This window comes from Coregonus lavaretus (assembly GCF_964263955.1).
Source record: "Coregonus lavaretus genome assembly, contig: HAP1_SCAFFOLD_6451, whole genome shotgun sequence".
NCBI lineage: Eukaryota > Metazoa > Chordata > Actinopteri > Salmoniformes > Salmonidae > Coregonus > Coregonus lavaretus.
Genome location: NW_028156675.1, coordinates 1 through 19,247, shown reverse-complemented (window position 1 = coordinate 19,247; position 19,247 = coordinate 1). Strand labels below are relative to the sequence as shown.

The window sequence follows — 19,247 nt, the reverse complement described above, 5'->3', positions numbered from 1 at the left end:
TATTATTAAAATCCCGGTCTCTCGTTCTCTCTGTGTGTGTGTGTGTCTCTGTGTCTCATTCTCATCTGGTAATTTTCTTTTTTTACATTTTACGTCATTTAGCAGACACTCTTATCCAGAGCGACTTACAGCTAGTGAGTACATACATCATTTTTTATACTGGCCCCCCATGGGAATCAAACCCACAACCCTGGCGTTGCAAACGCCATGCTCTACCAATTGAGCTACATCCCTGCCGGTCATTCCCTCTCCTACAATGGACGACGCTGAGCCAATTGTTTTTATTTTTTTTAATGTAATTTTAGCAGACGCTCTTATCCAGAGCGACTTAGAGGAGCAATTAGGGTTAAGTGCCTTGCTCAAGGGCACATCGACAGATTTTTCACCTAGTCGGCTCGGGGATTAGAACCAGCGACCTTTCGGTTACTGGCACAACGCTCTTAACCACTAAGCTACCTGCCACCCCGTAATTGTGCGCCGCCCCATGGGTCTCCCGGTCGCGGCCGGCTACGACAGACCCTGGAATCGAACCAGGATCTCTAGTGGCACAGCTAGCACTGCGATGCAGTGCCTTAGACCACTGCGCCACTCGAGAGCCGAGTTAATCACACACAGATATAGACCAATGTAGAATCTGAACCCTGCTCATAGACAAAAACATTTAAATGACTTGTAACGTCTGAGTAACTGTCTTTACCTTGTAGTACAGGTAGATGGTGGTGATGGCTGTCAGTAGGATCAGCAGCACTACAACGTGTCTGATGATGAAGGCTGGCAGAGGAGAGGCTGCAAACAGAAACACCTTTGATGAGGGGACTGGTCATCATCACATAGATCTGTGGGAAATCTGTCAATGACTAAGTTGGAAGTCTGGTTCATGTTCAGTTACCTGTGACGGTGAGGGAGAGGAGCTCACTTTCAGAGGAGAAGTTATGAGAGAAAACATCATTGTCATAAACACAGCTGTAGTTCCCTTGGTGGGAGTCATCTGCAGCAGGGAAGAGGAAGGCAGCAGAGTGATTGACAGCTGGCTGGGTCTGGGCTCTGTTGGAGCCGGTGAACGTGAGGAGGAAGGAGCCTCCTGGGTACTGTGGCTGAGTGGAGCAGATGATGGTGAAGCTGTCGCCCCATAACATCTCGGGCCCCTGGTGGCCCCTGGAGACCCCTCCCATTGAGTCAGTCAGGAAGATATCAGGCTGGACCAGAAGATCTGTAACAAAAAAGAGAACAAGAAAAACCTCTTCAGCTAGTTTCCTATAGATATGAAAATAACATCAGCATGTAACAGTGCTAGCCACCCTCCCTCACAGGGCAACATGAGTAGTGGGCCTACAGTCACTGAGACAACATATGTTGATATCAGGCTGAAGCAGGACATCTGGAACAAGAGGAGAGAAAAAGAAAACGTAGCTCCTCAACTACTTTCTTTCCTCATTTAGATATGACAATAACATGACATGTGACAGTGGTAGTGAGTAGAGACGTTCACTGAGATAACACTCAAATACAAAAGCATTCTGGGATATTTAAGTTGTATTTGATTCCTACTTGACTGAGTGATTTATTTTGCAAAGCAGACTTACAAGCTAAACAGTCATTGTGAGAGGTGCAGAGGAAGTTGTATGAATGAAGGAAATCAGTTGAATATAATTATAATATCTTGATATTACCTGAGCAGATCACTGTGACTAAGGGAAGGAGATCATTTGTTCTCCTACACTCCCTCAGTGAAGGCTCAGACCCAGAACAGTAAACTCCAAACCCTCTAGTGGTGTTTCCAGGTAGTACTGAAACAGTGGAGCCACAACCCAGCTGTCTACACACTACTGCAGCTACAGCCTCCTTGTTCCTGTCTACAGCTCCCACAGTCCTCCACTCTCCCTGGTCGTACCACTCCACTCCACCAGCACAGCGACTGCCTCCTCCCACCAGCCTCACATCATCAGGCTCTGAGAAAAGAAGAGAGAGAGACAGTAATCGACTATTTTCTCACTAAAACACACCTACAGGGGGCTCCAACATTACTGGCACCCCTGACTGCACAAACAATACTTAAAACATATAAACAATACTGTACTTTATTAATGTTTCAATGGAACCAACCAAACTCATACAATTATTTAATACAAAATAAATGTCACCAAAATCAAGGTTTCATAATTATTGACACTCCTCATTTAGTACTTAGTGCAACCACCTCTGGCAAGGATACAGTGGGGAAAAAAAGTATTTAGTCAGCCACCAATTGTGCAAGTTCTCCCACTTAAAAAGATGAGAGAGGCCTGTAATTTTCATCATAGGTACACGTCAACTATGACAGACAAAATGAGGAAAGAAAATCCAGAAAATCACATTGTAGGATTTTTCATGAATTTATTTGCTAATTATGGTGGAAAATAAGTATTTGGTCACCTACAAACAAGCAAGATTTCTGGCTCTCACAGACCTGTAACTTCTTCTTTAAGAGGCTTCTCTGTCCTCCACCCGTTACCTGTATTAATGGCACCTGTTTGAACTTGTTATCAGTATAAAAGACACCTGTCCACAACCTCAAACAGTCACACTCCAAACTCCACTATGGCCAAGACCAAAGAGCTGTCAAAGGACACCAGAAACACAATTGTAGACCTGCACCAGGCTGGGAAGACTGAATCTGCAATAGGTAAGCAGCTTGGTTTGAAGAAATCAACTGTGGGAGCAATTATTAGGAAATGGAAGACATACAAGACCACTGATAATCTCCCTCGATCTGGGGCTCCACGCAAGATCTCACCCCGTGGGGTCAAAATGATCACAAGAACGGTGAGCAAAACTCTCAGAACCACACGGGGGGACCTAGTGAATGACCTGCAGAGAGCTGGGACCAAAGTAGCAAAGCCTACCATAAGTAACACACTACGCAGCCAGGGACTCAGTCTTTTCCTGTAATGTTTGACAAGGTTAAGGAACACATTTGGAGGGATTTTGGACCATTCCTCTATGCAGAACATTTCAAGATCCTTCACATTCTTGGGTTTGCGCTTATCAACTGCTCTTTTCAACTTAGCCCACAGATTTGATTTGATTGTGGTCCGGCGCCTGAGATGGCCATGGCAGAACATTGATTGTTTTTGTCACAGAACCATTTCTGTGTGGATCTTGAGGTATGTTTTGGGTCATTGTCTTGTTGGAAAGTCCACCTACCGCCAAGACCCAGCCTTCTGGCAGAGAAAACCAGATTGTCAGCCGAAATTCCCTGATACTTGGTGGAATTCATTATGCCATCAATCTTTAACCAGTGCCCCTGGACCTCTGGAATTAAAACAGCCCTAAAACATCACTGACCCACCACCATATTTCACAGTGGGTATGAGGTGCCTCTCCTTGTATGCATCTCTGTTTCGACGCCAAATATGCCGATGCTGTATCTGACCAAAACGTTCAATGTTGGTCTCATCTGACCAGAGCACCTTCTTCCAGTCATAATTTAAATTACGTTTGGCAAACTCCAAGCGCTTGCATCTGTGTCTTGGGGTCAGAAAGGGCTTTCTTCTGGCAACCCTTCCAAAGAGCCTGTGGTTGTAGAGGTGGCGTCTGATGGTGCTTTTTGAAACCTGGTGACCCCAAGACGCCACCAAGGCCTACAATTCTTTCACAGTGATTCTTGGGGATTTTGTTGCTTCTCTCACCATCCTCCTCCCTATCCTGGGGGGCAAAATGCATGTGTGTCCTCTACCGTGAGGTTTTCATCTGTTCCATAACTTAATTAAAAAATATATAATCTTAACTTAAAAATATATATAATTGCCCTGACAGTGCTCAGTGGTATATTCAATAGTTTGTGGATCTTCTTGTAGCCATTACCAGATTTATGAAGGTCTACGACCATCTGTCTCTTTTGAACTGCCAGTTTTTTTGTTTTCTTCATGGAGTTGGATGACAAAAGGATAATGTATGTGTGTTACCTCATTTTTATACACTAGTGAAAGAGGAAGTGATGTAATGGCTCAATATAGTTCCTTAACACTTAGATAAACTAAAATAAGTGGAATTTAATTCCTGGTCTAATTGTGGTAGATATTATTTACAAAAAACTTTTTAGGGGTGCCATTAATTGTGAAAACCTTGATTTGGAGGACATTGATTTTTAATTAAATCAATAAATAATTTTAGTGGGTTCCATTGGAACATTAATATAGTACAGTATTTCTCACATGTTGGTATTTTCAGTTTCTCTCTATAATTATAGTGTTTATATTTCTGTAAGTATTGTTTGTGCATTGCCAGACAGGGGTGCCAGTAATTTTGGAGCCCACTATATATTGCCTCTCATATTCTTCACTCCAGGTGAGAAACAATGTTGATTGAGTGACAAACTGTTTCTTACCTGAGCAGGTGAGTCCAACAGCATTACCAGGTAGGCAGGTGTTGTTTTTTCTGTCTGAGGTGTCACAGTCCAGGAGAAGGGACTCATTGCCTTTACACGGGAACTCTTTATCCCAGGTCTGACCCTCACCTTCTCCATAGAGCCCCCCCTGTAGAGCTGCAGGAGCCCCACAGCCAAGCTCCCCACAGACTACCTCTGCATCCTGCTGGTCAAAGTCAGCTTCACACACTGAGGCCCAGGACTGATTGGACTTCACCTCCAGTCTCCCAGAGCAGAGACCATCTCCATCCACAAGCTGCACAGACTCTGGAGAAAAACAGTTGGTTGAACATTCAATCCGTTTTGTTGATGACACTGTCAAGGACTAAACACAAATATGTTGGATAAAAGATTGTAGGTTGCTATGTTTGATACTGTAAGAGGTAGAAATGGGTTCTTAGTCACTCAGGACAGGGTTGGGAATAATGCAGGCAGGAGACAGGAATAAGTTCACTTCACTTTATAGAAAATAAACAGCTGGACATCCATCAGGCAGCTTCACTTCAGTAACATCTGAACTACAATGATCTGCCCATGCACATCTCCCATAAACCAATATGACAAACACAAATATAATGTTTAAATACATCTAACATCTCTCCCTCTCTTTAAATGAAATGAAAAAAACATAAAACATGATATATGCTAATCTTGTATAATGTACAAATCAAATCTCTCAATATTACCAGTGTCTTACCTGAACAGATCACATGATGATAATATTCACAATCAGAGACACCAGGTCGTCTTCCGATGTCACACTCTTTAATAGTAGACTCATCTCCACTGCATCTACCCCATAGTGTGACTCCTCCTCTTCCATCTCCAACCAGAGGTCCTCTAGATTCAGCTACAACGTTCCCACAGCCCAGCTCTCTACATATAACCTTAACCTCTTTCAACATGTACCAAAGCATAGGACATAGACCTAACCACTCTCCTCTGTAGAAGACTTCCACTGTCCCAGAACAGGAAGTGGTCCCATTCACCAGTCTGACTGAGTCTTCAGCTGTAAACAGCAGAGAGGAAAACACAGTGGTGAGGACAGATTATGACAGGGCTTCTGTTATTCTAACAGCAGTAATGCTTTGTGGTTGACAAGTATTAGCAGTGCCATAAAACAGTACTTGTTATTGGGTTTTAGAATGGTGTGTATGGACACATGAATTTCTCCATGTGGGATAATAAAGTTGACTAATATTGAACTGCTATAATCATTGTAGATTTATACTCTACCTACCTGGTGGACTGATGCTTTGAGCCTGGATATCTGAGGAGAGAGAGAGAGAGAGAGAGAGAGAGAGAGAGAGGAGAAAGAGAGACAGAGACAGAGACAGAGAGACAGAGAGACAGAGAGAGAGAGAGGCTGAGGTTAAATGAACATCAACATGACCTTTCATGATGTGCTGGGGAAGATAGGCTTATCGTTGGTATGATGCAACAACACACGTGTGTACACACACTATAGATACAAAAGTATGTGGACACCCCTTCAAATTAGTGGATTCTATTTCAGCCACACCCCTTCCTGACAGGTGTATAGAATCGAGTACACAACCATGCAATCTCCATAGACAAATATTGGCAGTAGAATAGCCTTACTGAAGAGCTCATTGACTTTCAACGTGGCACCGTCACAGGATGCCACCTTTCCAACAAGTAATTTAGTAAAATGTCTGCCCTGCTGGAGCTGCCTCGGTCAACTGTAAGTTCTGTTATTGTGAAGGGAAACGTCTAGGAGCAACAACGGCTCAGCGTGAAGTGGTAGGCCACACAAGCTCACAGAACGGGACCGCTGAGTGCTGAAGAGGGTAGCGTGTAAAAACCGTCTGTCCTCGGTTGCAACACTCACTACGAGTTCCAAACTGCCTCTGGAAGCAACGTCAGCACAACTGTTAGTCGGGAGCTTCATGAAATGGGTTTCCATGGTTGAGCAACCGAACAAAAGCCTAAGATCACCATGAGCAATGCCAAGCATCGGCTGGAGTGGTGTAAAGCCCACCGCCATTGGACTCTGGAGCATTGAAAACGCGTTCTCTGGAGTGATGAATCACGCTTCACCATCTGGCAGTCCAAAGGAAAAAATCCACGCAGCAATGTATATTTAACATTACCTCACTAATGCTCTTGTGGCTGAATGGAAGCAGGTCCCCGCAGCAATGTTCCAACATCTAGTGGAAAGCCTTCTCTGAACAGTGGAGGCTGTCATAGCAGCAAAGGGGGACCAACTTCATACTAATGGTCATGACTTTGGAATGAGATGTTTGACAAGCAGGTGTCCACATACTTTTGGCCGGACCAAAAGTGGAAGAGTGGAAAAGGTTACTGGTTGTGATGACATCACTGGTTAGAAGTCAGTGATGAAAAGATATCCAGTTGACTGCATGTTAGTCTGTTGATGTTAATTTAACCTCTCTCTCTCTCCCTCTCCCTCTCCCTCTCCCTCTCTCTCCCTCCCTCCCTCCCTCCCTCCCTCCCTCCCTCCCTCCCTCCCTCCTGTTGATCTTGACTCAGGTAACAGACCTCTAACTTCTACCCCCCCTACTCCTGCTCTAACATACAGTATCTCACAAAACTGAATACACCCCTCGCATTTTTGTAATCAATAACATAATTATCTATATACTACCAACAACATCATAACAATACTCTACATCATAATCAATATCATAACATTGATAATCAATAACATCATTATCTCTATACTACAAACAACATTATAACAATAATCTGACAGTTTGAACCAAGGAAGCCTTGTGGTAGACCAATGTGGTTGATTAACAGAGCATCTGAGTGTGTCCCAATAATATCTCCTTTCTCCTGAAGTGTGCACTTGTTCACTACTTCCCATAATCTAAAAGCATTGGATTGGTGGAGGCATGGACTAGTGGGAGTTTCCACCATATTTATAATGTTGATGTAACCCTATCACCACAGGCTCAGATAAATCCATAGAGTAAAAGTATGGTGAAAAGGTCCACTCAGTACATAATAAACTTGGTATGACTAAACTCGCTAAGGAAAAACCAAAGAGACCAGGGTTCTTACCTACAGATATAATGTTTATATATGAATAATGAATAATACACTTGCAAACAATTGGCAATACACACAATACAATAATATTTTAAGATAACCTAAACCCGGGTGCTAAACTGAAAATGTTCGTTGGCGCCGTTGGAGCTATAAAAAACAAACAGTCTAACCCCACAGTTATCACGGTAGAAAGCCCTTGAAACCAACAGTTGACTATTTATAATCCAATAGGCAGAAAGTGCCCTGCATGCTTCCGAAAAACGATGTCCAGTGTCCCCGAAGCCCTTAAATGACCTCAGACTAAACTGTCCTCTCCAGCTCCCGATCCGACGAACCCAAAGCAGCTCCCGAAGCCACTGCCAGTGGCACTGGAACCTTCGTCAATACAGCCAAGCAGCAAGCGAATTGAGACGACTCATTTCTAAAATATTCAACTATACATCTTATTTTGTTAAGGTAAGTAAAGTAGAGTGCAGTTAAAACCAATTCGGGGAAAAAAACGTACACAAAATGTTTTCCAACTTCACAAGCGCACCTCTCCCCTCTGTTCACCTTCCCAAGTTCTCTCACGTCACCCCGCTCCTCCGCACACTCCACTGGCTTCCAGTTGAAGCTCGCATCTGCTACAAGACCATGGTGCTTGCCTACGGAGCTGTGAGGGGAACGGCACCTCCGTACCTTCAGGCTCTGATCAGTCCCTACACCCAAACGAGGGCATTGCGTTCATCCACATCTGGCCTGCTGGCACCCCTACCTCTGCGGAAGCACAGTTCCCGCTCAGCCCAGTCAAAACTGTTCGTTGCTCTGGCACCCCAATGGTGGAACAAGCTCCCTCACGACGCCAGGACAGCGGAGTCACTCACCACCTTCCAGAGACACTTGAAACCCCACCTCTTTAAGGAATACCTGGGATAGGATAAAGTAATCCTTCTACCCCCCCTTACCCCACCCCCCAAAAAATAAAATAAAACATATTGTAAAGTGGTTGTTCCACTGGCTATAAGGTGAATGCACCAATTTGTAAATCGATAAGAGCGTCTGCTAAATGACGTAAATGTAAATGTAAATGATGTCACCATAGTCTAGGACCGATAGGAACGTTGACTGAATAATCTGCTTTCTACTGTTTAGCGAGAGGCAGGACCTGTTTCTATAGAAGAAGCCCATTTCAATTCTCAGCTTCTTAACTAACTCATCAATATGCTTTTTAAAAGACAGCTTTTCATCTATCCAGATTCCCAGATATTTATAAGCAGGGACACAATCAATATGGACACCATTCAAAGTACACTAAATCAGTTATTTTGATGTGCACTAGAGAACAACATATACTGAGTTTTCCCTGCATTCAATGCTCATTTCAGGTCAATAAAGTTTTTCTGTAATTCCATGAAGGCAGACTGTAGTTCAGATAGAGCCTGGTCAACCGTGGGGGAAATAGCATACACAACAACTATCAACTGTATACAAGTGGAGGTTACAGTTTTTTATAGACAAGTCAATATTGTTAATGTAAACAGCATAGGTGCAACTTTGGTTTTAGAAGTGGAGGAGACATAACTTTATTTATATTCATTTTTGTTTTTATCCAGTTGGATAAACACTCCAAACAGCCTACCCGACTGCTCAGAACCCTCCGCATGGTCCTAAAGCACACTGTCGTCTGATTTAACACCATCAGTAGATACACATTGAGTTCTATCTGTCAAGTCATTTTTTTACCAGTTACATGCAGCCTGGTCTAGGCCAATTGAGCCAAGCCTCTGAATTAGCAGTGAGTGATCAACAGCCTTTGACAGGTCAATGAAGAGGGCAGCACAATGTTGCCTTCTATCCTTACAGTGAACCACATCATTTATAACTAGGGATGCAGCAGAGATAGTGCTATGACCTGGTCTAAAACCCCACTGATGTACATTTAGAATACATCTTAGCTGAGAATTAATTAAGGATTCTAATATTTTAGCTAGGCAAAAAAGTTTATAAATAGGGCGACAATTATTTAGGTCACAAGGGGTCACCACCTTTGTGAAGGGGGAGTACATGGGCCGCCTTCCAAACCTTGTAGATAGTACTAGATATAACTGTCAGGTTACGGGTTGATGATTCAGCAATCAGGGGGGCAGAGCGCTGCAGTAGAAATGGATCAAGCATATCAGCCCCAGTGGATTTTTTTTTTTTACATCAATCTTAAGCAAGACATCTAACACATCACAGATAGTAAATAGTTGAAATGAAACAAAGATTGACTAGAAGTTGACGGGTCAACCGTTGAGTCAGCTAGAGGCTGGCAGAGGGAAGAGCAGTCGATTGGCTGACCAGGGTCAACTAAACCACCGTTTCTCTCAAATAAAAAGCCTGCCGAGGTAACATGATGATTAAAAGCATCCCTTATTCCATTCTTCTCAGTTATGATGCCAGAGTCAGGCAGAACTCCCTCCTAGCTCGAAAAACCTACCCTATTGTTTGAGTTTGTTAGGGACAAGAAACGTATTCTACCTAAGCTACATCAACACAATGTAATGAAGAATGTTATTATTGTTTTCAAGTGAGTACACAACTCTAGTCTAGGCTGTAAACTGCAGTGAATAGCCCAGGTCATTTGAATAACCGTTCAAAAGCCAGGCGTTTTGAATATTAATTTCAAAATAACTGCATCTAGCCTGTCTGATTTGGATCAGTTATGGGTTTTTACTCAGCAGTTTAGCCTAGAAGGTCCAGGAACATTAGCAGGACAGTAATATTCTGTATTTTGTCATGATGTATAATCTAACAGAAACAGGCTAATGCATATGAATTATAATAATGCGTGAGCGCGGAGGAAGTTGGATCCATTCTTTCCGTGTTTGGCGTCAGTGTTTTCAACAGCGTTAGAAAATGAGGTGGGGACTCCTGGGGTCCTCTCTACTCTCTCCTCACCTCCTTCTCAAAACCCATTGGAGAAGGTCATTCTAACCTAAAATGCTACAAGGAAGCAGCTAGCAGCCAAGCAAAATGGTCTTGAGTGGCAACCAATCTGCCCAATTAGCTGTTAAGTTTCCATACACCCACTTCTGTTGATCCTCCCACTTCTTTAGCAACACCCACTTTCAGGCACACTCCATGTATGCAGTTACCCTCTGGGAGAATCTCAATTGTATACTCCTCGTGTCCTCTCTCCTCGCCTCCTTCTCAAAACCCATTGGAGGAGAAGGTCAGAGGGGAAACCCTCCGGCTTTCTCATCTAATGGGTTTTGAGAAGGAGTCACTTTGTCTTCCTGTCATGCAGTTAAATGGCCACTAGATGGGGGTGTTTATCCAGTCTGGGCCAGAGTTGCACTACAGAACTAACACTGTTGAACCAGGCCTACGGTGGAAAACAATCCTTTATTAAGGTAATGATTCCATTCATATCTAGCTAGGCCTGTATTCATTTTTATATAGTATTTTAGATCCTAATGAATAACATTACATGGACAATGGGGACCTGATCCTAGATCAGCAGTACTCCTATTTTTCTCCTGATTGAAATGGCAAAACCTCACCACACGCACATTACGTTAATTCTCCTAATCAGCTACGTTAATGATCCTAACCCGCTACGTTAGTTCTCCTAACCTGCCACGTTAATGATCCTATCCTGCCACGTTAATTCTCCTAACCTGCTAAGTTAATTCTCCTAACCTGCTAAGTTAGTTCTCCTAACCTGCCACGTTAATTATCCCATCCTGCCACGTTAATTCTCCTAACCTGCCACGTTAATTATCCTAACCTGCTAAGTTAATTCTCCTAACCTGCCACGTTAATTAACCTAACCTGCTACACTAATTATCCTAACCTGCTAGGTTAGTTATCCTAACCTCCCACATTAATTATCCTAACCTGCTACATTAGTTATCCTAACCTCCCACATTAATGATCCTATCCTGCTAAGTTAGTTATCCTAACCTCCCACATTAATTATCCTAACCTGCTACATTAGTTATCCTAACCTCCCACGTTAATTATCCTAACCTGCTACATTATATCTCCTAACCTCCGCAGTGGCGTGTATTCATGGTTGCCAAAGGAAGCCAGGCTTCCCCAAAAAATGACCAAGAAAAAAACATATAAAATAATGTATCTTTCATCTCTCTGTGTTTTATCATTTTCCTTCAATTAGCAAGAGGCTGAATGTACCTCACCGGAGAAAGCATCTGAGCGAGTGAAACGGTGCCCCTATGTCTCTGTATGTGTAGGCCATTCTATCTGATGCTGTCTGGTTAAAAAGAGTATGACATTGCTGCCGCCCTGTAGCATTGAATGCTAACATTTGGCCTCCCTTGATCATACAAAAATTAATTAAAATACCAAATAGCGTTGAGCTAAACTGTGAATGGTCCTGAAATAAATCAAATAAAATTACAAATTGCATAATGACCCCTGCACCCACCCGACCCCCCACCTGACCCCTTGCACCACCCCTAGGAGGCCGCCCCAGAGTTTGGGAACTACTGTGATAGTGGTCCTCTGTAGCTCAGCTGGTAGAGCACGGCGCTTGTAACGCCAAGGTAGTGGGTTCTATCCCCGGGACCACCCATACACAAAAAAATAAAATAATGTATGCACGCATGACTGTAAGTCGCTTTGGATAAAAGCGTCTGCTAAATGGCATATTATTACTATTATTATACTGATCTATCTGATGCTGTCTAGTTCAAAATAATATGACACTGCTGCCGCCCTGTAGCATTGAATGCAAGGGAAGCCAGCGAACATTTGGCCTCCCTTGATAATAAAAAGGGAGGCCAAATGAGCTAAACTGTGAATGGTCCTGGCACTTACCCAGAAAGATATAAAATACAAATTAGCATACTCCTGTCTATACAGAAATAAATAAAAGCATTCAAAATAGGCTTCTAAAGCATGATTTGGGCACAGAGGATCATTCATTAGGTTTATAGACCAGACAATGAAATGATCACAACTGATCTGGTTGTATTATGGCTTTCCCCCACAGTAAATTTACCCACACACCACTACTGAAGTTAACAAATTGCATCTAGAGCCATATTTTTGTTATCATAGCCCAAAGTTGGTTTATTAAATTCTTCAAATTTTTCATGAATTTGTCAGTCAACTGATATCATCATAATTTTTTTACAAAATTCAAGTCATTTGGGATCATTCTGACCCCAACGAAAAACATCTAATTCCTCCTATAGTAATTTGATAGGACCTTCAATAAAAAGTCTGCCAACGGTATAAATAGTTAATAGAACTGCAATATAGAACTCAGATACAGACAGCTGTATTGGTGGGTATTCTCCGAAAGGTAGTTATTCTAAGGCAAATCTAAAAAAGTATTTATTTGAATCCAGGGGGACCTGTATCAGTGATTTAGACCAGATAAACAGATCACCTGCAGAAATGAAGAACCTTACGTACTCGCCTGGTTATAACTGGTTATAACTAGGTATGACCGTGTACACAATCAAAATGACCTTGCATATATGCTTAGTTGCAGTCACAACAGCTCAAAAGTCTGTCAGTGGGATGAATACTTGTTAAAACTGTAATGCAGAAACCAGCTACCCTCTAAACGTACACATAGCGCTGTATTGGTGGGTATTCTTTGAAGAATAGTTGGTTATTCCACGGGAAATGTTATATAAATACCATCATTCCTATAATATCCTCCAATATTCTATATGTGCAAGTTGTTGTGGTATGTGGGTTGCTATAACATTTGGTTTGAAGTGACTTTGAGGATTTGGGCATGATTTTTGAAGCGATGCTAATGCTGGCTGTGGGGTAAGTAAATAAAGACAGATAAGACATATTTTTGGTCATTGTATCTCAGGATCAATCTATGAATTACTTTTTGTCAATGAAATTAAATATATTTCCAATGTTGGTGTACCGCTCCTTTAAATGGCAGTCATTTTTACCACCTAAATATGACACCTTTTGTATTTACTTAAAAATAAATGATACTACAATCAAATTATGGTAAATCGGCTTTTTAGTACTTACTTTTGAAAAAAGCTGCACATTATTTAAGGGAAAAATATATTGTTTTGTTTTACAGAATCTGCAAATGAATTGTCATTTAACAAAAATGATGTTTATTTAATTTCAGATAACAGTAAGTACATGTCCATTGATGTCCTTAAGAGTCGATTGATGCACTAAATAAAATAATACAATAAATCCCCATCAAAATCCATCTGTTTGAGATAGAGATTAGTTTTTTTGCATGGGCTGCATCTCAATCTACTTCATCCGCCTGTATGTCTGCCTTCCACATCCCGAAAATCACCATAGGTAGAGAGAAGACAGGCTATGTGCCACACTGCCCACAAAATGAGGTGGAAACTGAGCTGCCCCTCCTAACCTCCTGCCAAATAAACGATGATATGAGAGACACATATTTCCCTCAGATTACAAGGACCCCCAAATACTTTGAAAACAAATATAATATTGATAAGCTCCCATATCTGTTAGGTGAAATACAGCAGCGTGCAATCATGGCAGCAAAATGTGTGACCTGTTGTGATAAGAATAGGGTAACCAGTGGAGAACAAACACCACAGTAAATAAAACCTAGGCCTAGATTTATCAGTTTATTTCATTTCCCTTGCCATTTGTACTTCTACTTTTTGCACACACAGCTCACACTCTCCTACACACACCAGCTGGCTAAGAGTACCCTAGTGGAGCCACCTGGCTGAGAGGGCTTAGTGGAGCCACCTGGCTGAGAGGGCTTAGTGGAGCCACCTGGCTGAGAGGGCCCTAGTGGAGCCACCTGGCTGAGAGGGCCCTAGTGGAGCCACCTGGCTGAGAGGGCCCTAGTGGAGCCACCTGGCTGAGAGGACCCTAGTGGAGCCACCTGGCTGAGAGGACCCTAGTGGAGCCATCTGGCTGAGAGGGCCCTAGTGGAGCCACCTGGCTGAGAGGACCCTAGTGGAGCCACCTGGCTGAGAGGGCCCTAGTGGAGCCAGCTGGCTGAGAGGACCCTAGTGGAGCCACCTGGCTGAGAGGACCCTAGTGGAGCCGGCTGACTGAGAGGACCCTAGTGGAGCCAGCTAGTTTATATTTCATTTACAGTGTATTGACCGGCGGCCTATACAGGTCAGGACTGATACACTCATATTTTATGTTTTGTTTGTTTATAGTTAAATTATTAACATTTCAAATGTCTTTCTCTTTTGAAACTTTTGTGTGTTTAAAGTTTACTGTTTGTGATTGTTCATTTCACTTGCTTTGTCAATGGTAACATATGTTTCCCGTGTCAATAAAACCCCTTTGAATGTTACTGAGAGAGAGAGAGAGTGAGAGAGGGGGAGGGGCAAAAGAGAGGAGAAATGAACATCAACATGACCTTTCATGACGTGATGGGGAAGATAGGCTTATCGTTGGTATGATGCAACAACACCCATGTGTACACACATTCCCCTTCCATGGAAAGGTGAACCTCTCTTTGCAGATTACTTTATATATAATTTAATACTTTTGCTTTTGTCTGTTTTTGAAATCATTAATTTCATAGGTCAGAGGTCAAGCTGAGCCAGACCAAGAGTGGAAGAGTGGACAAGGTTACTGGTTATGATGACATCACTGGTGAGAAGTCAGTTATGAAAAGATATTCAGTTGACTGCGTGTTAGTCTGTCAGCCCTATCTCTTTTGACATCTCCCTCTCTCTACTCCTCTTCTCTCTCACTCTCCATCTCCCCTCCCCTCCTCCTCTGTCCCATAGCCGCAGGAAGTAGTTTGGGGGTGTAGAAATACAGCTAAACCTAGGGTATGGTTAAATGGGGTGTGTAGAAATACAGCTAAACCTAGGGTATGGTTAAATGGGGTGTGTAGAAATACAGCTAAACCCAGGGTATGGCTAAATGGGGTGTGTAGAAATACAGCTAAACCTAGGGTATGGCTAAATGGGGTGTGTAGAAATACAGCTAAACCTAAGGGTATGGCTAAATGGGGTGTGTAGAAATACAGGGGTGGCGGTCTGTGTATATTTGTAAACAACAGCTGGTGCACAAAACCAAATACTAAGGAAGTCTCGAGGTTTTGCTCGCCTGAGGTAGAGTATCTTATGATAAGCTGTAGACCACACTATTTACCAAGAGAGTTTTCATCTATATTTTTCATAGCTGTCTATTTACCACCACAAACCAATGCTGGCATTAAGATTGCACTGAATGAGTTGTACAAGGCCATTAATCAACAGGAAAACTCTCATCCAGATGCAGCGCTCCTAGTGGCCGGGGACTTTAATGCAGGGAAACTTAAATCCGTTCTACCTAATTTCTACCAGCATGTTAAATGTGCAACCAGAGGGAAAAAAACTCTAGACCACCTTTACTCCACACACAGAGACGCATACAAAGCTCTCCCTCGCCCTCCATTTGGCAAATTTGACCATAACTCTATCCTCCTGATTCCTGCTTATAAGCAAAAACTAAAGCAGGAAGCACCAGTGACTCGGTTAATAAAAAAGTGGTCAGATGACGCAGATGCTAAGCTACAGGACTGTTTTGCTAGCACAGACTGGAACATGTTCCGGGACTCTTCAGACAGCATTGAGGAGTACACCACATCAGTCACTGGCTTCATCAATAAGTGCATCGATGATGTCGTCCCCACAGTGACCGTACGTACATACCCCAACCAGAAGCCATGGATTACAGGAAACATCCGCACTGAGCTAAAGGGTAGAGCTGCCGCTTTCAAGGAACGGGACTCTAACCCGGACGCTTATAAGAAATCCCGCTATGACCTCCGACGAACCATCAAACAGGCAAAGAGTCAATACAGGTCTAAGATTGAATCGTACTACACTGGCTCTGATGCTCGTCGGATGTGGCAGGGCTTGAAAACTATTACAGACTACAAAGGGAAGCACAGCCGCGAGCTGCCCAGTGACACAAGCCTACCAGACGAGCTAAACCACTTCTATGCTCGCTTCGAGGCAAGCAACACTGAAGCATGCATGAGAGCACCAGCTGTTCCGGATGACTATGTGATCACGCTCTCCGTAGCCGATGTGAGTAAGACTTTTAAGCAGGTCAACATTCACAAGGCCGCAGGGCCAGACGGATTACCAGGACGTGTACTCCGAACATGTGCTGACCAACTGGCAAGTGTCTTCACTGACATTTTCAACATGTCCCTGACTGAGTCTGTAATACCAACATGTTTCAAGCAGACCACCATAGTCCCCATGCCCAAGGACTCTAAGATAACCTGCCTAAATGACTACCGACCCGTAGCACTGACGTCTGTAGCCATGAAGTGCTTTGAAAGGCTGGTCATGGCTCACATCAACAGCATTATCCCAGAAACCCTAGACCCACTCCAATTTGCATACCGCCCCAACAGATCCACAGATGATGCAATCTCTATTGCACTCCACACTGCCCTTTCCCACCTGGACAAGAGGAACATCTACGTGAGAATGCTATTCATTGACTACAGCTCAGCATTCAACACCATAGTGCCCTCTAAGCTCATCACTAAGCTAAGGATCCTGGGACTAAACACCTCCCTCTGCAACTGGATCCTGGACTTCCTGACGGGCCGCCCCCAGGTGGTATGGGTAGGTAACAACACATCTGCCACACTGATCCTCAACACGGGGGCCCCTCAGGGGTGCGTGCTCAGTCCCCTCCTGTACTCTCTGTTCACCCATGACTGCATGGCCAGGCACGACTCCAACACCATCATTAAGTTTGCCGACGACACAACAGTGGTAGGCCTGATCACCGACAACGATGAGACAGCCTATAGGGAGGAGGTCAGAGATCTGGCCGTGTGGTGCCAGGACAACAACCTCTCCCTCAACGTGACCAAGACAAAGGAGATGATTGTGGATTACAGGAAAAAAAAGAGGACTGAGCACGCCCCCATTCTCATCGACGGGGCTGTAGTGGAACAGGTTGAGAGCTTCAAGTTCCTTGGTGTCCACATCACCAACGAACTATCATGGTCCAAACACACCAAGACAGTCGTGAAGAGGGCACGACAAAGCCTATTCCCCCTCAGGAGACTAAAAAGATTTGGCATGGGTCCTCAGATCCTCAAAAAATTCTACAGCTGCACCATCGAGAGCATCCTGACTGGTTGCATCACCGCCTGGTATGGCAACTGCTTGGCCTCCGACCGCAAGGCACTACAGAGGGTAGTGCGTACGGCCCAGTACATCACTGGGGCAAAGCTTCCTGCCATCCAGGACCTCTATAGCAGGCGGTGTCAGAGGAAGGCCCTCAAAATTGTCAAAGACTCCAGCCACCCTAGTCATAGACTGTTCTCTCTGCTACCGCACGGCAAGCGGTACCGGAGTGCCAAGTCTAGGTCCAAAAGACTTCTCAACAGCTTCTACCCCCAAGCCATAAGACTCCTGAACAGCTAATAATGGCTACCCGGACTATTTGCACTGCCCCCCCACCCCCATCCTTTTTACGCTGCTGCTACTCTGTTAAGTATTTATGCATAGTCACTTTAATAATAATAATAATAATATGCCATTTAGCAGACGCTTTTATCCAAAGCGACTTACAGTCATGCGTGCATACATTTTTTGTGTATGGGTGGTCCCGGGGATCGAACCCACTACCTTGGCGTTACAAGCGCCGTGCTCTACCAGCTGAGCTACAGAGGACCACCTTTAACTCTCCCCACATGTACATATTACCTCAACTACCTCAACTAGCCGGTGCCCCCGCACATTGACTCTGCAACGGTACCCCCCTGTATAAATAGCCTCCCTACTGTCACTTTATTTTACTTCTGCTCTTTTTTTTCTCAACACTTTTTTTGTTGTTATTTTATTTTTACTTTTTTTGTTTAAAATAAATGCACTGTTGGTTAAGGGCTGTAAGTAAGCATTTCACTGTAATGTCTGCACCTGTTGTATTCGGCGAATGTGACCAATAAAATTTGATTTGATTTTATTTAATTAAACCTAGGGTATGGCTAAATGGGGTGTGTAGAAATACAGCTAAATCTAGTGTATGGCTAAATGGGGTGTGTAGAAACACAGCTAAACCTAGTCTTTGCCTAAATGGGGTGTGTAGAAATACAGCTAAACCTAAGGGTATGGCTAAATGGGGTGGGTAGAAATACAGCTAAAACTAGTGTATGGCTAAATGGGGTGTGTAGAAACACAGCTAAACCAAGTGTATGGCTAAATGGGGTGTGTAGAAATACAGCTAAATCTAGGGTATGGCTAAATGGGGTGTGTAGAAACACAGTTAAACCTAGTGTATGGCTAAATGGGGTGTGTAGAAATACAGCTAAACCTAGGGTATGGCTAAATGGGGTGTGTAGAAATACAGCTAAACCTAGGGTATGGCTAAATGGGGTGTGTAGAACACAGCTAAACCTTGGGTATGGCTAAATGGGGTGTGTAGAAATACAGCTAAACCTAGGATATGGCTAAATGGGGTGTGTAGAAACACAGCTAAACCTAGGGTATGGCTAAATGGGGTGTATTGACCGACGGGTCAGGACTGATACACTCGTTTTTATTTTTTATTTTTTTTATATAGTTAAGAGAGGAGAAATGAACATCAACATCACCTTTCATGATAATGGGGAAGATAGACTTATCGTTGGTATGGTGCAACAACACCCATGTGTACACACATTCCATTTCCATGTGAACCTCTCTTTGCAGATGAGTTTACAGTATATCTAATTTAATACATCAGCTTTTCCTCAATCGTTCAGTTCCAGAGGTCAGAGGTCAATCTGAGCTGGGCCAATAGTCAAAGAGTGTAAAAGATTACTGGTTAGGATGACATATATATAAATATATATTTCCCTTCCATTAAATCTTTC

At 43.3% G+C, this 19,247-nt stretch overlaps 1 protein-coding gene across 1 annotated transcript; it reads right to left on the bottom strand.

The window, feature by feature from the left end:
• Positions 1-661: 661 nt before the first annotated feature.
• Positions 662-4,672, bottom strand: LOC311126095 (scavenger receptor cysteine-rich type 1 protein M130-like; the record flags this gene model as incomplete). The annotated part of the gene is made up of 3 exons (XM_084200121.1): positions 662-786; positions 890-1,210; positions 4,367-4,672. Coding segments are annotated over 3 exons (752 nt in total), but the record flags the coding sequence as incomplete, so codon positions are not given.
• Between the last annotated feature and the right edge of the window lie 14,575 nt (positions 4,673-19,247).